Genomic DNA, 26,886 nt, shown 5'->3' on the forward strand with positions numbered 1-26,886 from the left:
CTTTCCCCTCCACCCCATATTCTTTCCCTACTTCCTATCCACCACAACAGCATCTCTACTTGCAGAGTAACCCAGGTCCCTGGTTTCACGGGATATAAAATCAACATGGCAGGCCACCCACCAGTGCACCCTATTATAACTGGTACTAATTAGTAGGGAGTTTTGGCAACCTTAGGAGAAAAAAACCAAAAAACCCCTATGGTCTGAATGATGACTAAATTACTTGGAAAATATGAAGTCTGACACTAATTTTTAAAATTATCTGTTTAGAACAACACTTCTTTGCATTAAAAGGAATGGTGCTGCAAGGCAATTTTCTTGCACAAAATGCACCGTTCTAATGTGGGAGACTTCTGGGGTGAAAAACCTGTTCTTTCTGACCAGCATCAGCTGCAGAAATTAAATCAGTTAAATAGCTGACATCATAAAATAAAAAGTCATCTCTTTCCATGTATTTGAGAACAAGATCACAGTTTTACATATTTTGGTAACACTCCCCAAGGCCATTCTTGGTTTCTTCTTAGCTCAAGAAAACTTCAATTAGAACATGAGTTGAAACCAAACTGGATGAGAAGCCACTGAAAAGCTGCGTGACCAAGACAACCACTCTCTGAACTTTGGAAATTGAGCCTGGCAGTTTGAGCCCAATTTTCAGTGAGATCAGTGTCTACAGCTCAAAAAGCATAACAGAGAATTACCATTTGTCCTTGTAGTGCAAGCAGAAGCAATTAGGATTAGACATAAAAACCAAATTCCTGCTACCAAGTCTCAAGGGGCAGTCTCCCCAGTTTTAAATTAAAGAGGAAGTTACTAAAATGCTTTGATTGGAATATACCTGTCCTTTATATACTTGTACTGCTAAAAAATAGAAGCAGTGATGCAGCAGTACCAAGTCTAAAACTGGATATTTTTTGTAACCCCTAAATTGTAGGCGAGGTAAATACAAATGAATCTGAGCTGTCTGACTATTTCATTAAAGGTTATCAGAACAGGAGGGGGTGGGCTGCTAACACCTCAGTTGCTCATCTTCTGTGTTAAACTGGAGGAGTTGTAAGGCATCATTAAAAAATCTCCTTTGTTTGGATTTGGCACTGGCAATAGTCAATAATGTAAAAGCACTATAAAATTATAAAATCGTTAAACTTTGCAAGAACTTTATAAACACGCTTGCAGATATTGCACATATCTTTGTGCTCTGCAGTCAAACTGGACAATGAAACGACCACCTGTTAACTGCTAACAATGTGTCATTACCAGTTCTCATGCCTTTTTAAAGCAATTTTGGCTCTAGCTGCCGATAATTCTGGCTACGATACTTGTGTGAACATTAAGGGCACAGAAAGCCAAAGGCAGAAAACTGACAATACAGTTTGTGCTTAGACTACTAATAAGTAAGTGAATAATATGATTTTTCTAATTCCACATAATTGCTTGATCTCAAGGGGCCAAAAAAAAAAAGTTCTGAATACATATTTTAGAAGCAATCCAATCTACAGTATTTAAATGCAAGCTTCGATTCAGTGAGATTTCACAGCAGATATTTTCACATTTTTTTAATAGTTTAAATAGCCTTTAACAAAACGGAGGTTATTCAGGATTCTCTAAGGTTTGAAAAGAAACATAGACTAAGTCTCTGTCACTGCTCATAGTCACTTTTTCTGTTTTGTCTGACAAATTATCATTTAAAGATATGTGAGAAGTCTAAATAAATAAATAAAAATTCCTTGAGTGCTGAGACAGTTTATGGGCATTTTGCTATTAACTACAATAAGAACAGAATCAGACCCTCAGAACTCACTATGTTCTTCTCAGTCTTATTTTTCTTCCTCTGAGAAATGCAACCTAACACCCAGTGCAAAGATATTGGGACAATATTTCACAAGCCACTTTCAGGCTACTTTATATTTTATAACACAAAGGAAAAAAAAAAACAACAAAACCACAAAACCCTTAAAAATAAAAAAAAAAGAAACAAATCTCCAAGATAATAAGAAAACAAACCCAAAAATCCTGTGGTCTGCAAAAAGAGACTATTTAATGAGTCTCTATTTGAGTGTACGCGCATGCATGTGTGCATATACTTATGATTGTGTGGATAATTATCATTAAAAGTAGCTATGTTGGGTCTTTTTAATGCAGCCCTTTTCTTAACATCTCAGGCTTTGATCCCGCACTGAAATGCGTGCAGGCAAATTCCTACACAACAGTTTGGTACCTAAATGTATCTTGAACCAGGCTGGCAGTCTGGGGCTGTCACGGTGCTGACATCGGGACCAGGATGTGAATCTCCCGCCAAACAAAGAAGGAAAACAAAAATTCAGGGGAGAGGGTGAAGTCAAAAAAAAATGTTGAGTGAGGGATTCAGGGTCAGCACCATCTCCTGCGGCTGCTGCCCACGATCTCACGAGCGTCTCAGCTGGAAAGTCTTTTCAGTGGAGTAAAGAACACCCTTGCTGGTTTTAGATCACTTTCTTTTCTAATCACACTGACAAAAATCAACGCCGAACGATGGAATTTATCTTCTATAAAATTATAGATACATCACGGATTGTTGGCTGCAGAGGATATGTCAATTCTTTCAGCAATTCAGTGTATAAATACACAACAGACAAAATTACTCTGGCAATTTGAGGTATTTTACTAAAATGGAAACAAAGCTACTGCAACAGACCATTAACATAGGGCTCATGTTGCTTATTTTTAAAAATAAATGGCTTAAATAAATGTCTTTGCTCCTAAACAAATTTATTTTGCTTAGGAGAGAGTGTCACCCTTTAAAAGTGTGGAGCTAGTAACTGTCTTTACTTAAATGCAAGTTATGTATATCAGTGCAGAACATATTCAGCTTTAAAATTCTCAGTGATCTTCCTTACATTCTGTATGTAATAAAAATTATCTTGCCCTGTAATGGCATAGTTATTTAAAAAGGAAAGAAAAAATAAAAAGGAAAGAAAAATGAGGAAAGAAAAAAGCCTTACTTAAAGATTTTCTGTGTTCAGGCTTTGGCTCTTTGGATTCAGTGTCTAAGTTATGCAGTAATTCAATGCTGGAGGATCTTCTGAGTTTGAACTCCAAATTTCTCGATGTAATTCTCTGTTCTTTTGGCTGGGAAAAGAATATATATATATGTATATACATATGTGTATGCTTTTAATAAAATTATTATTTGTAAGAATGAAGCAAGAGATTCCAGAATGCCAGTACAGAAGCTAACAGACACACACAGAGCAAGTGTGCAGGGAGTATATAATTTAAGGAAAGTGTAATGCAAAATTTGTCATATGGCAAAGCATTTATGGCCCTGACAGACTGATCTTAATTTCTGAGATAAATTCCCATTTAAGTGAGGAAAACAAAAGGCCTGCTTCTTTAGGCTTTAGGGACCAAAATTATTTCCACATTGCAGGCTACTTTCAAATGCTGGCAAAGAGGAAGGGTGTTTAAATTGTCTTTCTGGTTTAGATAGTTACAGTAAATATTCTTGCAAACACAATTACTTCAAACATCATTGCAAATTTGGGGTTGAATTCTGCTGGTTTAAGCTTAAGAAGTAGTCGGGGGGCTTTTCTCTTATTCTAATTCACTGGCAGACAAAGTGAAAATGAGGAGGGAAAAGAAGCAAAAAAAAAGGAACGAAAAAAAGGAGATGCTGTTTTGGCTGAAGCCACATCTCTTCCTGTGGCATTTGGTCAGGTGAGATTCAGCCATCGCAACAGCCTGGAAAGCTGCCAGGCTTTTCACACTCATTCAGAGTTTCAGAACTGAAATAGCTGACAGGGATGGAGTGGCCAGGAGTGGTGTGTGGTGACGTCCTGTCCTGCGCACTCGGACCTTGGCCAGGACCAGCCAACCACGGGCCGGTTGTGCCTCACCAGCTGCTTTTGCTGTGGCTCTCTGCATGCTCAGGGCTGCTGATGCCACAATACCACTTTAGCTACACTAAAAGTACATATATATAATCAGGCCTATTAGATATTTAGTTGAATAATATGCCAAAAAATATTTTTTTTCTGAGTCTCCATGGAAAACTCCACCCCAAAATCTTTAGTTGGATATCAATATCCTCACACACCCAATGAAATGCACAACATGAAGACATACATCATCAGATCAAACTTTCCTTGGCTGATTATAGCCTCAGGGTAATAGAATGTTTGTAGCTCTTTAAGGAAACAGTAGCTGTGTTCAAATTAACCCTTTCAAAGAGGCTGCAAATTCCACTGCACTGAAACCTCTGAAAAATGCAAGAAATGGGGATATTTTTCTCTCACCAGATTCTGCAGTGAACAAGGAAAGTCAGTGCCCTCAAAAAAAAAAAAGAAAATATTCTTGGATCAGGCAGGGATAGGAGGAAGACATTTGGAATTTGTACTGAGAGTGGCAAAAAAGAAAGAAAAAGCTACAGCTGAAGCTGGTTTTGTAATTAAAAACTGTTTTAATAAAACGCAACCCTGCTTACTTCTAGTAGAAAACCCCCAGCCTTCCTGGGAGAATACCAGCAATCAGTTACAAAGGAATATTATTTGCTAGTGTTATTCTTGTGAATAAGTAATACAAAAATTCATAAAAGGCTCAAATGTATTAATAGTTCTATTGAAGATTATATACTGTAGGCTGCATAAACAGAAAATGCAAAAATTCATTAGTTATTAAGTGCTTGTGTGCTTTTACAACCCTCAGCAAGCCAGCGTCCTTGTTATTTCAGAGAAATAAATGTAGCGTTCCGTTTCGAGGCAAGAATCAAATGACATTTTTGTGCAGCAACCTTGTTTATCTGACATTTTTTAGTAGATTTGCATACATATTTTTATATCCTTCAGAGAAAGGAATGTCTAGCTAGCCGCTGACTGCCTAAAACCTGTAGAGATGCCTGAGCAAATGAAGTTGGAATTGCTACATCTTAATTAATAAAGGTAACAGCCAAAACAAATACATACCAATCTGTCAATTGCATTTTTGATAGCGTGGAACCAATCCAATATGAGAAAGTCGATATCCGACTGGAGGAGGAACTCATTTCCTGACACTGTTGTGATCTGGGGAGGACATGGGCACACACAGGTGAGTAAAGCACGCACCAGGCAGATGATTTTCCTCTGCTTTCCCTCCCATGCCCCCCAAATGCTTTTCCTTTTGGCCGAGAATTATCTGCTGGAGTGCCGAGTTACTGAGGAGTTCTGAACCTCTGTCTGAAAACAGTTTTGAATATGTCACAACAAATGAGATATTGTCTCAGCAGTGCAACCACCGAACACAAATAGTGCAGAAATAATGGGAATGTGACAAAAGTTAAGAAAAGCCAGGAAACTCTGTGTAACAAGACACACTTCAAGTGAAATCAAAGCACCCTGAAAAGAAGTGAATGCAATAGGAGAATTATTTCCTGTCATTTGCAGTTTGTATTTCTATTTTGGTAGTATTGTTTTTGTGTCTGGTACCTCCATTCTCGAATTTGCACATTTATTATTTATCTATGATTCCACTGCCCACTTCCAAACATTTTGGTAAAATTAATAATGTCACTCTTTCACATTAAAAAAAAGAAATTACCATCAAAGATGGCTGCAGCAGAGTAATTAGGAGCCCATTTATCATGAAAAAAAATCCCCAGTTTGTCTGAATAGAAGTCGATTTACATTTTTGACCCACTCACTGGGAATATTTATCAAAAGAATGTTCAATCCCCTGATAATGTTGTTTCACTGCCTAACCTAATATTTGGTGGAAAGATGTATGTATATGCTGTTGGTCTGAACTTCTGTAAACCACTGGGATAATAATGATACATAATTTTTTATTTTACATATATCTCTCTATATATACATATATTTCACCAGAGGAAATCTCTAGGTATTTCACACAGCAGGTTGAAGCAACCATTTCACAGATGGCAAACCTGAGGCCCAGAGCTGTGCAGTGCTTTGTCCCAGGATTATTCCATAGATTCCTGGTGCACAAGGCCATGGAGCATCACCTGGGCACAACAGCCTTCTGTGTTTGCAGACAAGGGAACCAAGAGCTACATCACCAGCACATTTTGGAACGGGAAGGAGCTCGTTCTGCCCATGCTCCAAAACAGCTCAGCTCCTACCATCTCTGGAACCTAAGCTTTTTTTGGTTTTTTGGGGTTTTTTTCTGTTGTTAAAAGCTGCTTTTGCAAAATTCAGTGGCATCCACACGTGGAAATGAAACACTTGGGTATCAGTGTATTGGGGATGCAGGTTTAGTCTGCATCTTGGGATGTTCAGTGGAACATGGGATTATTCAGCACCAAAACCTTTTCAGGTATTTTTAGGGGAATGGCTGAGCACAGTGGACAATAGAGATTTCCTTCTGACCAAACTTTGAGAAAAAGCAAAGCAAAGCAGTTACGACCAGGCACAGCTTGTTTATGTAAATACATGGACATGAAGTGCTACTGTGTCATTGCACCTATCCCATGTCAAGAGTTTTTACTGAAGCAAAAAAGAAACAGCAGATCCTCACCAGCCTGGGTACTCCCAGCATCTTCCTTAAAATTGAAATACTACTGGGGAAAAAAAACCCAAACCAAAAAAACAACAGCTTAATGTTGCATTAATTGTCCTATAACCCTCCCTTTATTGAGGAAATGCCTGTAAGGAAGGTTTCCAAAGTCATCAGCGTTAAGGAAAATCCCGTCAGTGCAGCTCCAGCGGAGACATCCTGTGAGAGTGCTGCGGAGAATGTGGGAACGGTCCCCTGGTGTGGGCTCGGGGCTGCCCGGCTGCAGATGTTCATCCCATCCCCTCCGCACCCATCACGAGCCAACTCCAGCCACTCCACTGCTCCCCGAGCATGAGGGAGAGTTATTTACTGGGGAAATCTCAATTCCCTCATTAGTCCATGGCCGTAATGTTAATCACCACTACACATTCACCCTTCCCTTCACCAAAAGGAAATAAAAAGCCCAAATTCAGGTTAAGGTGAGCAGTAGAAAGAGCTGACCTCCAGTTCTGTGCCCGGCTCACATGGCAGGGCTTGGGTTCAAAATTCATGATATGAGATCACAATTTATTAATGTATACATGCAGATATGAATTAGACTAAACACAGGCAACAATTCAATCTAATGCCTCTCTCCCAGTATAAACAAATCATTATTAAAATTATAAAATGGAATAACATTTTCAAAGTAAGAGCAACATATGTAATTAGATTTACTGTATTTTGAAGGCTTAAAAAGGACACAACATAGTTCAGCCTTCCGTTCAGTAAATTCAGGCTTTATTAAAATACAAGTATTCAGCACTGCATAAATATTTGCACTGTATGATATGCAAAAGAGATACTCCATTGCTAACAAGACCAAAGCAAAATACATGTTGAAAGTTTCTTTGTCTTGAATGTGTTATTTTGATAATCATATATTATCAGTGTTTTATGAGCAAATCTGTAAAAACAGATCATAGAATGGAGGGAAGAGAATTCATTTAAAATATACTTTCTGTAAGATATAGTTCAAGTCCTTTTCTTTCTTTCCTCAGACTAATCTTCAGAGTAACAAGACAGTTTCAAGAAGACTGCTACTGCTCTCTACAGTTTAAATGCATCCACTCCTTAATTACAGTCAGTAATTGACTTTGTTCTGCTCCATTCCAGTCATTCACAGGCAAGCAGTTCCAAAGGCTTTGGCTGGTAAATCCCATTTAATGTGCAGGTTTTCTATCCCACTTTTATATATTACCTCCTTAGGATTTCTGATAAATGGCTCTTGGAAAGGATTGCTAAACCATATTTGCACTTTGAACAATCAAATTTTCAACACCCTTGGGAAAAGACATCAGTAAAGAATGCTGGTTTTGACTAAACCTTGTGATTGAACAATTTGTGATCACAGCCCTAAATGATGTATAACTAACAACAAGCAGAAATTGTTCAATATTAAGGCCTGTTAACACACCGTCCCTGTGTCAGGCACTGCTAAAATAAACAGAGGGGCCGGGGAAACAAACGAAAGACAAATCTGGGGGAAAAAAAGAAAATGAAGTGTTCTATCCAGAGCTGCCAGACTCCATTGTGCCAGGTACTTCACTTATTTAAATACCTCCCGAAATCCCTCTCTCTGTGCCATCATTTTTGCAAAGGCTACAGTCTGGAATTAGCACTACCTTACCAGGCAGAATGATGCTGCTGCTGTCAGCAATAAACACCCACGAGGACTGACAACTGGCATTAACCCTCTGGTTTGCCATGCCCTTCTGGTTGGGGATAGGAGAGCCAGGGCACCTGGATTCCCTCTTTCTTGCTACAGCACCATGGAAAAAATTACGTCAAAGGCTGAATTCACTCACATGGCAGCTTTGCAGAGAGCTGTAGCTCAGTCCTGCTGTTAAGCATTGATCCTCAGAAAATATCAGCTCGCCACAGGTAAATGTGTGCTAAATTCAATGCACTGCTGGGCTGCCAACACAGTGTGGGAAGTGGGGAGGGAGGCAGGTGTGAAGCACTTCCTGATATTCTATTTGTGGCTTATTAAGGGTTTCTCTCGTCACCTTATAAAGCTGCAAATGGAGGGTTGAGCTTCTTTTGCATGACACCGTAATGATGCACCAAGGTGGTGTTCAACAGGATCCTATGTCATTAAACAGAAATGTACCCTTTTAGCTATATAAGATGCAGGACAGTGTGTCTAATTAATGCCATTACCATTTTATAATATATAAATATTCCTTGGAGGCTAGTCAGGATCAACAGATTTAAAAAATTCTACGAATTATGTTATTTTTCATGTGCTAGGTTGTGCTCTGGGATATACTGCTGTGCCAGGACTTCCAAACCCTTACAGATCACCCCTCAGAACTCAGTGTCTCAGACATTTTCCTTCCACGGTTTGTCCATGCCAACTGAAAACAGGAGGTAAAAGAGCCGTGGAATAAGATAAGGGTCTTCTGTCTGTAGTTTTCCTGCAAAGTTTGGTCCAGGAACCACTGCACTGCTGTGAAAAACATCTCCTTCCTGGTATCCCTCTAGTTTGTTACCAAGATACACTTCTACAGATGTTCTTGCATTTATTTTAGCTGTATAACAGGGATGGAGGCAATTTCAGCAATCCTACTGATAGACACTCTGTGGAGATATGGGAAAGGGCGACAAATGCACACAGCAAAACAAAAATCCAAACCCATCTTATTGATTCACCCACTTCAAAATGTACTTATGCATCTCTGGTGGCCAGAACTATTATTTGTAGTGATTAACTATTTTCAGACAATGCCAGGACAAACCTTAGTATAGGAAGTGAAGAATTCTGTGGGGAAGGAGAAATGCAGCAAAAAACTTTGGTGTGTACCGTGCAACAAGCAAAAAGGAGCAAAGTGAGCAGCCTGAGAAGTGTATGGCTCATGTATCGCTCATATATGGACACCAAAAAACCATGTCACAGTTCTTAATTCAGCCAAATACTGAAACAAGCCATTGTTCAACTCCCCCTGAAACTAGGACATCCAGAAAAATTGCTGGAGTATCAAGGTGAAGCTTCATATAACCAGCTCCAAAGGTTCAGGGATGGATTATTGGATGCTTTTGGACCGTGGAAACTTCAGCAGTTGCTAATCCAGTGCAAGATTCAGTGCAGAAAACCGAAATTTTTATGCCACCTGGGATTCACACAGCTTGTGGTGAACACTAAGTGATTTAAACTTGGATTGACAGATACCTCTGCGTGCAGAAATTCAATAAAATGTGTTCCTCTTGTTGCAGTGTGCATTGGGATTGCTGCCCTTGATATGTGTAGGAAAAAAAGGAAATGTGAGTCGCTGGAGCATTTCTAGCTCCAAAGTTAACACTCTTCCCTCTTCCCACTGCTCTCTTCATCTCACCTTGCTCTCTCACAAAGTGGTGGGGTTTTTTCTGATCATGTTAGTCAACCTGATTCCCCATAATGAAGAGAAATCTGGATTTTTCTCTCTATTTTCCTAAGAGATTTTTAAGGATGGGATCTATCCATGCAACTCAGGACGCCCCATTTGCCATCCGCATGGCAGCCACCAGGGCTGGGCCAGGGAAGTTGTGGAAAGAATCAAGAAGAAATGAAAAAAAATTAAAAGAAAAAAAAAAGAAATAATATTAGGAATTTTCTGTCTCTAAAGATTCATTTAAAAAAATCATTAGAATATAATATACTTGAGAATAAATGCATAAACCATAGATACTCCTGTGTCCACACCCCCAGCAGAAGTAGAATTAATTAAAGTTGGGAGACACTATGCTCCTTAGTGGTTTAATTAGCTGGATTTGAATTAAACTGGGACAGAGCTATGCAAGTTTTTAAAAACATGTCAAAAGTCTAACCGCATTTCTGGAAGTTGATCCTAAATTCTTTCTCACAGATAATTCAGTCTCTTGGCCATGTTTATGCTGAATGAGTGAGCAGCCGAGAGGATAAATATCTCTCTGTGCTGTACCATAGTGAGCTGAGTCTAATATTAAAAAATGGAAACAAAAGAAAACAAAAGGCTCAGTATTGAGCTGCGTTATATTCGTGCAGCATCACGTATCCATTCCATGATCCAGCCTATCAAACAGAGGTAGTCATGGTTATGCTGATAGTTAAATTACTTAAAGGACTCTAAGATGTTTATGACTACCAAAGAAATTTCATTATCAAGCAGATTGTCTGCCTCATATTACAGTCTGGTTTCACCCATCTCGCAGTCCTTTGGATGTCGAGCAAAGTTAACATTGAAGTGATGGGGAAATATCAGCTTGAGAGAAAAGGTCTTCAACCAATCTTTCAAAAAAAATGATATTTGTTAAAAAATTTGGTGAGAAAGTATCTGCCTTGTGTTCCCAATGTTGCTAGATGTTAAGTAAATATATGCTGATTGCAAAAAAGTTGCTTTGGCAACTCTCTTATTAAAATGCATTTGTAACCCCCATCTGTCATGAAAGTTTTGAAAAGTTTGTTTACTTTGGAGAGCCGCCTTATCCAGGGTTACCCCGGCATACAATGATAGCAGTCTTCAGAAGCTGTGTGAGGAACAAGCCACTAGGGATCCATTTTTGTTTTAATTGGCACACACAAACACTTTTCTGGTCTGTCAAAAAGATCAAGCTAATATGCATGGCGGGTGTTATATTCTCAGCTTTTGGGAGCAGTAAAGCTCCCTTTATTTAAGCAATTTAAATGATAGACTGCAAAAACTTTGCAAGTCAGAAAAATGTTTTATACTTTCTTTGGGAATATTTGTTTTAGGCAACAGAAAATGTTCTACATATCTAAAGATGTTGAACCTTATGTTTTAATTACCCTGGTTTTTTCTGACTCTGTAAAAATTACTGTGAAAACCAAGGATTGCAAAGAGGCAACAAACAGATCCTGTGTTTTCACAACTTCTGCAATATTAGAATTTGTAAGACTGAATACTGCCAGATGTTTGTAGGATATGTCCTCAGTTGTGTTGTGGTGTGACTGATTTGCACATCCACTCTGTGGGAACCTTTGAGGGGTCATCATATCAATGCAACCTCCTCATATGCAATGAGTTGCTTCTTAGTGAAAATAAACTGTTGCTGGCATTATACAAATCAATGGCTCCAAAATGGATTGAACTGTCTCAGAATTGGGGGTCAAACTTATAAGAAATAATAAATTTTTAAATAAAACTATATTGTACCAGCGGAGTCGAAATAATTTTTTTTCTGGTAAATTTCTGGGACTGAATCCTTCAACACAATTTAGTAATAAAATAATGAACTCTGGGACTGTTAAGAAGAAGGAAAAACCTTTGAGCCTCAAGTTTCCCTTCTGCTGTGCCATAAACTCATATTATATACCAGTTTCTCTTGAAAAATTGCATTAATACTAACTAGATGAGAATCTTCTCTCTGCATTATAAAACAAAATTTTCCTTTACTTCCTGCCTGTGATGAATCTCAGATGCAGAAGAACTGATTTTTTATCACTTGTAAGGAAAATATTGAACCAAGAGGAGGTTACAATTGAAGCTGATTAAGCCCTGAGAGACCAAAACTCCTTCTTGGATTGGAAGTGGAGCTCGGGCTGGGGGTCCAAGAGCTTCTCTGGAGGGAAAGAAAGGTCCAGGGGTACTGGGATGCTGTCACTGATTTCAAGGAACAACTTGTCATTCTCCTTTTTCCACCCACCAGTCCGGATCTGGTTTTTTACTGCCTTGGAGGAGTGTGAGAAGAAAGAACATGCTGTTTGAGCAAAGGGGAAGGTAAGAAAGAGCAAATACTCTCTGCTAAACATCCAGGGAACGTCCTAGGGAGTATTTCCTGATGATCTGCTACACTGGTATTATGCCCTGTGAGAGACTGTTGGAACACTGGGATCAACCTCTGAAAAACAGGGGTTTCCTTCAGAGGATAAAGAGCAAAAGGGAAAATGTGAGACAGGAAGCAGATGACCCTTCTGGATACCAGCCACTTGTGTGCAGCCTGCCGTGTCCCCCCTGCCTGTGCTGCCCTCTGCTCCAGCCCCACGGACGCGCTGCCTTGGCTGCGGAGCAGGAGGCATGGAATTCTGGCAGCCTTTAAGCCAAAGTCGGGAGAGATGAGGGTCACCAGACTGGGGAAGCAAGAAAGAAGTACCCCCAAAACTGGTAAAAGCAGGAGATAATAATTAAGACACAATTCAGTCGTGTCTGTGCATAGTGGGAAGTCGGGGAATAGACAATTGCACATTTTGTCCACAGATGAAGACTGAAGGCAGTGCATGAATACCTACTGCAAGCTACTTTTCTCCTTGGGGTAATATTTTACTGTTATTGCCTTTGCAATCTGAAGCCATATATTACACAGCCACACACAGAGATATTGGCAATGGTTTCTCAGAGAAGTCCTGTCTTTCTTCGCTTTACCAGCTGGACAATACCTAGTGATGAATGGTCCTCCTGTCCAATTTTATATGCATGTTATAACACTTTATGATGTATGTGAGTGAGACGCAACGTGATAAGTTCTGGTAACAAACAAAAATATCAAAGGGAGAATGAATGCTCTGCTTTCAGTGCAGGCAAAGATATATATTTAAAATATATGTGTGCTTGGTGTAAAGATTTCATTTTTGTTGACTCTTATTTTAGCCAAAAATTTATTCATCAGTAGCAGAGCATTTCACAGCTACATTATTTGCAGGAAGAAGCCAGTACTGGCTCTTAGGTATTTCATTTACTGGTACATATCTCCTATTAATAAATGCTGAGACCACACAATAAGGAAAAAGAGATGTTGCTATAAGTGTCTTTATACTTATAGTAATATACTTGGCCATAATTATAAGTGTTTATAAAACTTTCAAGGATTGTTCCTTGTCTACTTACACTAATGAGAACACCTGTTAAGTTTAGAGCTGCACAGGCTTATTTGCATTGAATTCAGGTTTTTGCATACTGTACATCACTTTTTGAAACAATTAGATGTTTACAGAGAAATATAGCTAAAAGAAGAACAGCAGCTTGAATGCCCTCCAGCCCAAGTCAATGCTAATCCTGGTTTGTGTGAAAAGCAGAAACCTGCTGAATTATAATACCGACACAAATTCAGTGAGCAGTGAACAAAAGTATACCTGCAAATCCTCTGATAGCAGATGTTTCTTGTGGGGATTGCTACCTGCTGTTGAAGAAAGCATCTCTTAGAGATGAAACAGCACTACTGAATGGGATTTTCATTGTTTATTTACCATTTTCTTTTCATTCCGATAGTTTCTTTTCCCTGTTTTTTTTTTTTTCCTGGTGACTCAGAACCTCTCTGTGTACTGAGCATGTAGAACATGCGGTCATTTTCCAAAATAGCTGCATATGTAACTTTACTAACTTGCCAAAAGCGAATACAGCAACACAAGATTCCTCCTCCTGCTCAAGATCCAAAACACCATCTCTACAGTAGAGGGTTTTGTGGCCTGGGGCAAGGAGGCAGGAGGTCCCTTTCTATAAAAGCAGGTCTGCTGAAGGGTAAGTGCAATATCCTGCTGTGACATGGCCATGCCAGCTATTGTTTAATAACAATGTACAACATCAAAGTTGGCCCGTGATCTGTGCATACACTCTGCCAGCTGTGTCAAGTTCCTGAGTGGTGCAGGCAGGAAAATATACTGGTTATTATCTCCCCTTGCATGCAGGGAGCAAACAATGCAGAACATCTTGGGTTTGCCACTTTCTATCTTTATTTGTACGTAAATATTAAGAAAAGCTAAGCAGGATGAAAAATGTTTTGAGTAAGGCTATTGCATCCATTCAAAAAAACAAACAATTCCAGCTACAACAACTGAAAAGATTTCTATTTTAAAAAGTTGTTTAGTGCTTTAATACAAATGATGCTGATGAGATTTAGGACAAAGATGGATGAATTTTGTAACCTAACCAAATTCTAGTTTCTGAGGAGTCACAACCTAGTTAGAAAGCTTTTATGGGTAATACGGGTCTTTACTGAGTACAGAAGAATATGGATATTTCAAAACACAAAATCCTAGAATGATCTGGGTTTGAGAGGAGCTTAAAATCATCCCATTCCAACACCCCTGCTATGAACAGGGACACCTACCACTACATCAGGCTGCTCAGAGCTACATCCAATTTGGCCTTGAACTCTTCCAGGGATGGGGTATCAATGCAGTTCTCAAAAGGCCAGTAGACTATGAACCTTTCTTACACAGTTTTGGTATTTATTTCATCTGGGAATGTCATTATATCAAATAATAAGCAGCATAAAATAAAGACAGTATGGAGACAGTTTAATTCAAAGAATAATATAATCTAACTTTTGAAATTAGGGATTCTTGTCTTCTGAAAAAAAAAAAAGGTATATTTTTACATCTCCAAATTTTTGTGATAGTCTCAGAGCAGTTATCAAGCCTTGGAGGATCCTTGGATTTTTATTTAGACATTCTGAACTGCACTGACAGCACTGGAACTGCACTGGCCTTTAAATTTATCAGCTGCTCTACGTGGTACTGTAGTAATGACAGCAGGTTACTCAAAATGTTATTTAGAAATATCACATAACCAAAACTTTAAATATCTCTTCAGTGTCTGAGGGAGCTTTTCTAGGAAGCGGGAATACAGCTCAGAACTCAGGGAATTTCTTACATTAACTGATTTTGGTCAGCCAGAGGTCATTGGGTGAAAAACCAGAAACATTTGACTATGTAGTTCACAAGCAAGAGAACCTACTTGGATCAATACTATAGTTTTAAGAAATACAGTGAAACTAGGAAAAAAATACAAGAAACACATACCTCCTCTCTAGGTCTTAGAGTTTCTGGTGTACTCTGGGATATACCAAAAAACCGAACATTAAAAGCAAATAAATTATTTTTAAAATACCTACAGTTTTTGGAAGTATAAGAATTTTTTTTTTTAGTCATGTAGGCTTTTCTCGTATTAGAACAGGATTTACACTTTGACATCTGTCAGTCAAGCTTCTGGCTATCACACTGGACAATCTGGAGGGGCACATCACAATGTGATGTGGCATGCAGAAAATCTGAAAAACTCAATTTTTCCAAAATAAAAATCACATCTTCTAGTTTTAAATAGAGAGAATGATTGCAAAATATTTGGCCATCAAGACTGTAAAGATTGAGGTTGGGTAATCAATAACGTTTGTGGCTGAATTACCCACTGATAACAAGTAATTTCCTGCTATTCGTGAGGGGAATTGGGAAGTGGATTTGGGGAATTTGGCAGACTCTCTCTCTCTTTTCTAAATATGCTGTGTCTGAAAGCCTGATATTCTTTTCTATTGCAAGCTTTGGGATGATGCAGTATAAGCGAATGCAGGTTTGGGGTGACAGCTCGTTCAGGAACTTTGGGATCTAAATATAAGGGAAGCTAAAAATACACAAAATTATCAAGGCCAGGAATGGCTGGGTATTTGGGGTTCAGCTCCTCTGTGCCATAATCATAAGGCCATATTTATCTGAATCCCTTCAACACCATTATTTTTGCTGCATGTCTTGTCATTACTAAATGTACAGCACACATGGCAAGGAAATGGAGTGGTTCAAAACATTATGGCCCCCTTGTCCAAAGGCGTCACCTTTGCATATTTATTCGAGCACTGTGGATGATGTGCCAAGAGACTCGTGGTTATCCAGCAACCCAAACTGCAGACCCAAGAGGGCCATAACCAGGGCATCTCCCCACAGGCCCCTGACCCACACATTCCTTGCCCTCCTCACCACGTTGTCAGAAATTCTGGGTGCGTTATCACTCCCCTCAAACTCTGCAGTACATGACAAGTCAAAAGCAACATCCAACCTGTAACGTGGACATTAAACTGTGAGGCAAAAGGGAAAGTCTTAAGGGAGCTGGAATTTCAGACCTGAGTTTCTGCAAGTGTTATGTTACGCTGTCTTACAATCCATGACCTAACCCTTGCACTGTTCTGCCGCCATTAAGATAATTAAGAATGCTAGCAGATTCTTGGTTCTGACAAAGGAAACCCATGAGTTACTTCCCAGAGATTTGGGGTACTAACTCATTAAACCAGAGCTGGAAGAGCTGACTCTATTACTCATGTCTATGAGCAGAGACATGTAAGTGAGTTTGAACTATAAACAGAACCAATTACATTAACATTTTCCAACGCTTTCAAGAATCAGACTAGAAGCTTTTATTTGTTTCTCAAAAACCGTGATCCGTTATGCTAATAAGTCTAAAAATTGATTAAAAGAAAAACATTCAAAGCAGAACCTGGCAGTAGAGCTTCTTATGTGCTTCCCTTTCATCTGCTGGAACACGGTAGCCCTGATTCAGCAAGGTACTTCATTAAGCAATAGGCAACGTGCAGAATCTGAGTGCTTGAGCTGTTTCCAGTCACAAGAGTGAAATGAGCAAATCAGCCCGAGTGAAAAATAGCAGAAAAGTTATATTTATTCACAGAGTGAATATTTCAGGGAACAAAAGATATGTTAGTGACAGTCAGTAAGAGCTGCATGTAAATTAACAGCAGAACCAAAAGCAACAAAGTTAGCTGTCATTTGTAAGCCTAACAGCAAAAGAAAGCTGCACCTTCCAGCCCAACTGAGAGAAGAGAATACCTCATCAGGGAATTAGAGGGGGGGAAAATAAAAAAAATAATTACAAAAAAACCCCACCACCTATTGGTTCCTTCATTATTAGGAGCAAACCCACACTAATAACCTTATATACCTACTTGGAGAACAAAGTACCAGGAAAGAAATATAATTTTTTTTTTTTAACTTTGGCTATATTAGTAAAAAAACAGCCAGATTACCTTGAAAATAATGAGAGAAAAATAATAACTTGGTAAGAAATTGTACCTAGCTTTCAGCTAAACTCTCATTGCCAACAATCCCCACAACTCACTCTTTTCTTTCTGAGAACAGATGAACTGATTCTCTATCACAGCCAAGCTCATAATGTCTGAGATTAACTAGAAGTCACTCACTTAGAGAATGACCTTACAAAGAATTAAGCCATAAATTAGATACTGCCAGAACTTGAGAAATAAAAGAAGAAAAAAATTGCTGAGAGTTTTTAGGTGTTGAGAAATTCAATTATACCATTTCATCTCCTATTGAAATGCAAACCCACAGTCTGAAAGCACAGAAACACACCATGGCTAAACAAAGTAGTGAGAAATACTAAAATAGGTGAATATTTATCAAACTCCTCATTTAGTAAAGAATGAGCCCTGATATCCCTGTTATTTGGAAAGCTGCTTTTATCGACGGAGGAAACAGGATCTCAGTTTCACGGTTAACTCCGAACGATAACTCATTCCCAGTTCTCGCTGCTTTTGCTCATTGACAGGTCATTCACCTCACTACTGTCATGCGTTACAAAAATTAGCAACCAAGCAAATGAATCTAGATCAGATCCTATGTTTGAACTTGCTCATTTGCCTCCATGCTCTATTTCCTACTAGAAACCCGTTTGCTGCATCACAGGACCAACTTCACAGCCGACACGGAGCAAGAGAGCCGGAGAACCTTGTGAATTTTCCCAATGTATCAGACTTACAGAAACACCTGTGCTAAATAACTTTGTGCTGAGCTACTGTGAAAAGCTGCAGTGTTAAATAGCAATCACAGTTTCTGATTTTTCACTGAGCTGGTTACTCTTCTGCTAGAGTCCTCTGAGCTGTCATGCGGGGCGTGAATGGTCCCCATTTTAATCTGATTGCCTTTCTCGTTATCAAGATTGCTAAAGTCATAAATTTCTTTATTTATCTTGAAGTATCATTATATCAATACAATGGGAGTTGAGCAGCAGATGACAAAGTTGAAAAAAATCTGTTTATAAATGCATTTCATTTCTGAATTGAAGCCGTTCATTCACTGCCTACTATAAGATAAGAGGGGTTGAGGAAAAGATGAGACATTTGATTTGATACAGAAATTTGAGAAATGTTATTTCCCTTTAAAAATATCCCAAATACAGTGCATAAAGAGAAGAGTACTTTAAAAATTAAATAAACTTAAAAAGTTGCTGCTGATCCATCCCTTATTAAGGACTGTGGCATTTGTGTAAGGAACAGTTCTGATTTCCATTTTACAAGGAAACAATGCCCTTAAATCTACACAAGCACTTTAAAAAGATGCATTTGCATGGATACAGAGCTCATTATAGGCTTTAAGCATGTTAATGATTAGATGGAAAACTTGTTCAAACAAATTATTGACTCTGGTAGTGAAGATCCTAGAGATAATAAAGCTCTGTATGCAGGTAGGCAATGCTGCAATTAGGTTTATTCAAGGAATATCTCACCTGGTGCTTCCCAAAGTGGGAAAAATAACAATAGTCCCAGGTCTGGGAGCAAATATCAAATACCTGCACATCCCTTCACACCTCAGGGGGAGAAGAAGGTAAAACCACTGTGCTGTCACTCATGACAAGATAAAAAAGATTCACTTGTCATATCTTTAACCCCTTCACATGTGTTTGCTGCCTACACAAACCACTCTGCAGTTCTTGAGTTGTAAGAAAAGTCCAGGAAAGTGGGAACTGAGCTGCTGCTAATGTTGATTTATCTTTAGTGACGTCTCCATCAGCATGAGTGGAGACTGCAGGTACATGTAGATGCTCCACTCAAGCTGGAGTGAGCCTAAACCAGCCAAACCATTGGAAACTGGGAGAGAAAAAAAAAGAAAGTTGCTAAAAATTTACCACTTCTTCTTTCAACCAAAATTTTAAGCAATTTTCGCTTTTCCCCAGGCTCCAGGCAAGCGTGCACAGCTCATGGTATTTAAATGAAGCTCCCACAACATTTTGTGGCAACACGGTATTTTGTGGGAGCGAATGCAAAACACAGCAGCAGCACCACTGTAAACTTTGAGACGTTTCAGAGAATATCAAGCCCCAACTGCGCTGCCAATATAGTTTTAAGTGCAACGTGGCGAGTTAAATTATGCAAGCAACCGTTTCTCACATGAATAGTTCCAATGGTTTCAGACAAGGACAATATCTGAGATCAAGGCTTGCAGAAGAGGGTGCTCAAAAAGTATAAAAAAGAGTATTTTCCAGTGCAAAGGAGGTTGCAACACCCAGACTCGTGTTTAGGTAGGTTTGCCTGCACTCTCGCGATTCTCATTTCCTACGTGAACTGTGTTTTAAATCTATAATTCATACAAAGTGAGAATTTCAGTGTTTTTCTTTCACTAAACAGCCTATTGTGAATGGCCCCAGGACAACTCCCCCAGCCAGGTAATTTAAACTGCAGAAAAGATAGGCAGAGACGTTATTTTCAACAAGGTCCCAAGGTGGCTTTCAATTCAGAAAAACAATTGACTGATGTTTCTCTGTTTGTTGCCAGGAAGCTCTGTGTAGTATTTCTAGAGGTTTTTCTCTACTCTACCCAACATGTGGGCTCAGTGTCAAGCTGTGAGTTTGTAAATCTTTTTCAGCACTTACCAGAGCTCAACATGAATTATGGTACTGCCAAATCTGCTTTATGCAGCTTTTTTTACACGAGAAGAAAATGTACGATTTTATGGTCAAAAAGAAACATCTACATGCTTGCAGTGGGAAAATGCAGTCAGTTGGGATTGAACCCCAGGAAAAAATATTTCCCCCTAATCCTGCTTCTTTACCGCCTTCAAACTTTGGAAACTTCTGGGCTGTCGAGCTTTACTTGGTACACATGGTTCTTCTCTGTACCTTTATTAACTATAAGATAAGATTTTATTAACTAAGACTTTATTAACTAAGCTTTTATTAACTTAATGCCTATTGGAAAAATCCCTGCTCGTTTTGTGGATGATTCTCCCTAAAACATGTGTTATTTTTTAATAAAATACCTTCCTTTTTGTTGAGGAACAGTTAGCCCAGGAGGTAAATCAGCCCTTTTGTTGAGGGCTAATAAACTTTGTGCGTGTGCATGTGTGTGCGTGTCTGAGTGACTTAATACCATTATAATAATATTATATGGCAGGCAAAAATATAATGAAAATGATAATTTGCCAAAAAGATTTAAAAAACACTGAGGTGTTACCTATCAAAAGTTCTCCTTCTGTCTATGATACAGCACAGATTGCAATCGTGACAGTAAATCTGGTGCTATTGTTAATGCCATGGCACTTTGGTTTTTGGCTTGCTTCAGTCCAATCTGTGACATGCTTGTGAATATCTTTCTTCTGTTCTGTCTGTATGGCATATGGATTTCTGGGATACAACGTCAGACCTATCCACATAACAAGTGTTCAGAGCACCTTATCATTTTAAAAAGCCAATTACTCAAAAAGACAAATGTGAAATGTTTCACATTTAATGATGAGCAAATCTGCAAAACAAATGCAATTTTGCTTCATTTGAAAAAGTTTAGTTTAACTGTAAATATTGCAATGGAGTCCCTAGCAATACACACCATGGGTAGGGACAGGCTCATTTTATGCATATTGTACATCATCACTGTCACTTAAATCTGCAAGATTTTCCATGCTAAGTTGTTTTAAATAAATAGAAAGAAATGAGATACAAAAGAGTGAAATATATGCTTCTGAATAGACTGTAAAAATGTCACTGCTAGCACTGAGCATTGGACACTTAAAAAAAAAATATTTTGAAAGTCTCTCCCAAAAAAACGAAAACTGCATATGTCTACAGAGGTAAAGGTCAGTAATGAAACAATTAACAGCAAAAATACCAATCCATTTTTTAGAAATATTTGTCAATATATAAAGAATGTTTTGTACTGCACAGAAGTGCTCAATTAATCCTGGTTTAGTGGCCGTATGTCAGATTCCCAGACTGAAATGATGTCAGCTGAAGAACTTAAATACACACAGGTTCAAAAACAAGATTGTGTATAGACTTCAGGACGGCAGAAATTGCCACTTTTTGCTGCAGTACTAATACAGCTCGTGATTCAATTAAATTCTTTAAAATGTGCATAATATACATGCTGGACCACTGCATTCAAAGCACAGTGCAGTAGATTATTTTTTGGGAAACATGCTGTAGGTGTATATTTATGCCTCCCTGTCTGAAAAATCTATAGGCACACAGAGACCTGCCACTGCTACAGATAATTTAATGCTTGTCAGTTATCCAAATTGTAGGTACTGAGCACCAGGGATAAAATTAAAATGGTTATTGTTAATATAGGAGCATATTGGGCTAAAAGGCAGGGAGAACAGTGATATTAGTGGGAGTATTTGACTCAGCAAGGCAAATAGATTTATGTACAATATTTAAAATACATGGGAAACATATAAACAGATTTTTAATATTGGAAATTTTTGTGAGTAATTTGATTTTTAAACCCCTTGCACTAAACTGAGAACATTAGTAACAAAATACTATAGAACATGGGAAACTGAATGCAGCTGGCACTGGTAATTTTAGAAGAAACTAATCTTGATATTTATAACATCATGTAGCAAGCGGAACAGTTTTACCAGGCTGGGAATGTTGAAATACAAAAACGTTCACCTTTCAGCTATTGTGCTTTAGCTCTACTGCACTAGGAAAAAAAATCAGAAATCAGCTGTTGCAGTGCAAATATTAAGAAAGTTTATTATGATATATAGCCATGGAGATACCTTTTTTAAACTGCCTGTCCGTGTATTGTATTGTTATATTAAATTTTTGTAATACAGCTCAGGGACTTTATATGTACAGCTGAAAAATCAGTTCATAAATTATATTTAGAAAGCCAGAAAATATGCTGAGCTACAACATTAGATAAGAACCTTGTTTTAAGTACGTTCCTTTTAGTGGTTTTTTAGCTTTCGATTTAGGTTTTGATATTTTTACCTGTAGAATGCCAGATATAATGAACTAATAACTAAAACATAAAAAAAGGTATTTCTCCCTTAATCCTGGAAATAGCCGTAATAAAAAATTCCCCAAATATTTTTTGCTGTTGCTGCACATCGATGAGCATAAGTGTATATATAAACCTGTGAGAGAATGTAATTCAGCTCACAATTTCATTATGGTATTCAGTTTCTACAATTTTGAATTATGAGGGGAAAATAAACATTCATAAAACATAACAGACCAAACCATTCCATAAATTAAGCTGTATAATGTATTTAAATCCAAGTGATTTACATCAGAGGTTAATTTTTACCAGTGTCTTTAATGTTCAGGAGTAATGAAGACAGAGCTATAGATGGGTTTAAAATGTAGGACTTTACTAAGTGCAGAGATTTGAATTTGCAGGGAACTGTGCAGGCTTTTAGCCTGCTTTTATAGTATGTGTTTTTGTTTTTCTGCTTCTCCCTTGCACACCCACTCACCAACTTCAGCGTTGCGCTGCAGATTTGAATGAAGTGAAAAGCTCAATGGGTAATTGTCAAAATACTTTCATTTCTCCCACTTTCACACAAGAACCAAATAAAGCCAGGAGAGTCTCCCGCTTCCCACAAACACCCAGAAATCGGCAGCATTCCACCTGGAGCTACAGAAGAGCACAGCTGAACCTCCCAGATCACATCTCCCTTTTTTTCATCCCAGAAATACACCTTGAAAGCAAACGCATTTCTCTCGAGTTTCGGGAGCTGATATCAAAATTGCCCACCACCTAGCTCATGCAAAAATCTGTTTATACACGTTCTCTCTCTCCCTCTCGGTATTACAGAAAAGAAATGTCAGTAATAATCAAGCGAGGGTGCTGAATTAAAATCTGAAATCGCTAACAAACCGATCTGTACAAAAGTGTCAGTGTTAAGATTTCCAGACTGGGGGTTGTGCGGCAGAACGAGGAGCTCAGACAGAAGAAAACAGCTCTCCACTCCAGTACTTTCACCCCGTTAATCTCACATGTGCTTTGCCACGGATTTCTTGCTATTTTATTTTTAACCTCTGCTACCTTGTGGAAAGTGGGCTATTCTGAGGGTGCTCGCAAGCAAAGCTCTGATTTTACAGATGGATGCAAAGCACTGTTAAATGAGAGCTTTAAGAAGGACTTTTTCAATTTACTTTGAGCTTAATCTGAAGTGGTTTAATCACAGCTTGTACACATCTTCTTAAAAATTGTTCTAAGGCGGGGGAGAAGTAATAATCATGTTGGAAATCGTCGTGACAGCTGCTGGCTCCCATGATCCCATTTACACTTTTAACATCACTAATGAAAACCTATCTGGGCAATACCTGTGTCAGAGAGGTGTCAGGTGGTCATTTGGCACAAGAGAATAGAAAGGAATCAGAGCAGCATTTTGAAAATGACTCACTTCTCTTTTCCTTTTTTTCCCTTGTGTGTAGAGGGGTTGGTGGGGGGTTTTTTTGGTTTTTCTTTTTTTTTTCTTTTTTTTTTTTTTTGCACCTGTTATTCTAAAATTTCTTTCAGTTACATTTCAAAACACTACAGTTGGGATCTCCTTGCCAACCTGAGATGGCATAAGCCTGGGTAACAGAACAAAATGTGAGAAGGTCCTTCTGTCTTTAACGCCTGTTCACCAATGAATCAGCCTCCAATTAATCTGTTTCTTCAGTAGGAGTTTAATAAAAGTCAAGCACACACATGTTCAGTCTTGTTTAGTATTAAAGCTGTGTTAACATTATCTGCCTAGCCAGGTCAAAAATCTTATATAATTAAATGCCAGAAACCATTTCAGAATTTTAAGGGCTTTACAATTTTCTGTAAGTAATTGATTATGCAAGACAGGGTAGTTTAAATTTAAAACAGGATAGTGATGAGTGTGATGTCACTTTTCATTACATATTTCAGAAAAGTTTGTTTCATGGCCAAACTACACTTAAAACCATACTTATTAGATTTACTATTTTGCATTTTTGTGAACTAGAAAAAAAAATTTAAAAATTCAGCAACCCAGATTTCCTTTCCACATCATGAAGTAGAAACTGAGTAGCTTGAGCACATCCCAAATTTCCACACTGTTAGGCAGGCTATCCCTAAACTCACAGACTAGGTTTTGCCCTACTCAGCTGTGCCTCTAACTTGGCTTGGAAAAGCAAGTTATTATACCAGGATTATACTGCATTGCTTCCTGGTGAAGTGAACCTGTCAGGCCACAAAAAGAGTTGAAAAACCAGAGTCTTGAGTCAGAACATACCTATGGTCAACATAGGCAAAGAATTTCCTTGGAGATATGTGAGCAAAGTGCAATCTCCAAATAAATACAAGCTCTCTATATTGATTAAAGTTTTGCTTTTCACCATTTAAGCATGACTGACAAAGAGCAAAGACTGAGGGAGAAATAAAAACAGGGGAAAAAAAGCTGCACCATATTAATGACAAACATGTTGCTAGGAAAGCGTGGAGCACGTCTCAAACTCTGTCCATAAAATCCACTCTTCATATCCCAGTTAACAGCACTGAAGACACTGTTTCCAAAGAAAGTTACAAGCAATTTAGTTCCTGCTGCCACCAAATGTTCAGCACAAAATGTGGTTTCAGGCACCGTGCAGCATCCTCAGTCCTCTTGCAGGTGCTTTCTGCGCCTGAGAGAAGAGAGGTGGTCTAAGCTTTTCCCCTGCTCCATCTCCCCTTGAAAACCTCACTTTTTCCCCCTTCCCTTGCCACAGCTGAAAACCAGATGCACTTCAGAGCTCTCCATGCATCTCTCCATTGTCCCCAGGACCAAACAGGCAGTGGCATATTCCAATGACATCATGCAATGCATAACATAGATGACAATGTGCAGCCACATGGAGCCAAAGGAGGAATTAGAAAAGCCTTAAGAATAGAAGTTCAAAGAAGGTCCTAGCTCAAGATACCAATAACTCCAGATATGAGGACAAAGAAAAATATGAAAAGTTGAGCTCGTGTGTTTAAACAGACTGTCTTGTAACATTAAGTTAAGCGTCTTCATTAGTTTTAAAGCATAGTAAAAGTACAGGGGGGAAAAGGGTTAAAAAAGGAATCTGAGGCACATGAGAGAAGGGGAAACAAAACAAAACAAAAAGCTATTAAAAATAGAGCTACAGAAAACTAGGGATGCTTATAGCAATGGAGGACAGCCAGCATTGGGTAAACAAAGACAATTTTGGAAGTGGCACAGTAAAAATAGGTCACTACTACATATAAGTAGAAATTAATATGATGGAAATGCTTTAACAAGCCAATATACTGTACTCTGTACAGTGCCACGATCATTAAGCTGGTGAATGGGTGCTAATGTGGTAGAAGGAAAGCAATGCATAAAAAAGTCAAATCAATACAACAAGAACAGACCAGCACAAGAGCAGAAATAAAGACAATCTAAACCAAGAGTGCTCTTACTGCAGTTGCTCTATAAAACTGATCAATATACAGGTAACAGAACAAGCAGTCTAGTCACAGTGGACTGAAGTGCAGGCAGGTGTCAGTTGAACAAAATGTGCACAAAACTCAGGTCATTCAATGTCAACGGGGTCGAAGTGGCCGAGCAATGCATGGGGTGGAACAACAGAGCACTGCACCAGTAAAGCAAACAATACCATAAAAACACGAGATGGATATAAAAATAAAGGGAAGCAGCCCTGCAAGCTCTTTTAGCCTGGCAAGCCTCTGCCCAGCAACTTTAAAATGTACAGGTTTCTGTTACTTTTTATTAAAAACATGATTAGACTAATAATTTTCAATTCCCATGACATGGACATCTGGTAGTCGTGACTAATGGAAAAAGGCAGATGTCAAAGAACTTTAATTATGACCTCAAATGACTCTTAATATTCTGTTATTTGGTTTGTACTAAGGGAAAATGAAGTACTGCAGTTTCGAGATGAGAGCAAATGAGACCTTTGGACATACTGCTTTTTTACTGGGCTTTATACACCTAAAATCAGCTCCTCTGTGCTTATACTGGTCACTGATAAAAACTTTTATTTGAAATTTCCAGAATTAAAGCATATTGCAATTTTTCTGTTCCTAATTTTTTTCTGCAGTCATTTAGTTGCATTGCAATAAACCACTTTCCAGTGTGTTTTTAAAGAAAATAAATTTAAAATGAAAAGTAAACCACTGGTTTTCAATACAGATCATTAAAATATAAAATAGTCACTGTAAAAAAAAATAATACATGAGTTGGATGTTGTGTCTGTTTGACACAAGGACATCTGGAGATCTGGGCAGTGCATTCACTGGGGTGATATGTGAACTTTACTTTAGGATTAGAACAAAAATGGCAGCCTCATAAATGTCTACACCATCCTTTGGAGAATCACAGGCAACCTCCCAGACTACAGCGATGAAAAGTTGCAGCTACAGGGCACATTCTGAGAACAGGGACAGAAACTGTCACTTAAGGACTGTAACTCCAAATTTCAGGCTGAGAACAATTTTTTTTTTCTTATTAGTGATTTGAAAATATGTACAAGCCCAAGTACAAATATTACCCATTTCTGAGAGTGACTTGGCCATGCCACCACAGGAAAGCCTGCATATCTCACACCTCTGGCACCTCCTTTCATGAAATTCAAAAAAAATTCTGTCAAGAATGCTATCAGCATGTTATAATTCCGTCATCCCAGGCACCTGGGTGCTAGAGGAGTG

General features: G+C 38.5%; 1 protein-coding gene across 2 annotated transcripts in view; it reads right to left on the reverse strand.

Moving 5' to 3' along the window:
- ARHGAP15 (Rho GTPase activating protein 15) overlaps window positions 1-26,886 on the reverse strand; it is a 321,487-nt gene that overhangs the window by 155,082 nt on the left and 139,519 nt on the right. For both annotated transcript variants that reach the window (XM_017740245.1, XM_008638204.2), the window contains exons 8-9: window positions 4,938-5,036; window positions 2,979-3,105 (exon numbers count right to left, since the gene is read on the reverse strand). In XM_017740245.1, the coding sequence (XP_017595734.1) occupies window positions 2,979-3,105; window positions 4,938-5,036 (226 nt within the window). The remainder of the gene's footprint in view (window positions 1-2,978; window positions 3,106-4,937; window positions 5,037-26,886) is intronic.

The sequence above is a fragment of the Corvus brachyrhynchos genome, unplaced genomic scaffold (genome assembly GCF_000691975.1).
Source record: "Corvus brachyrhynchos isolate BGI_N302 unplaced genomic scaffold, ASM69197v1 scaffold126, whole genome shotgun sequence".
Lineage (NCBI taxonomy): Eukaryota > Metazoa > Chordata > Aves > Passeriformes > Corvidae > Corvus > Corvus brachyrhynchos.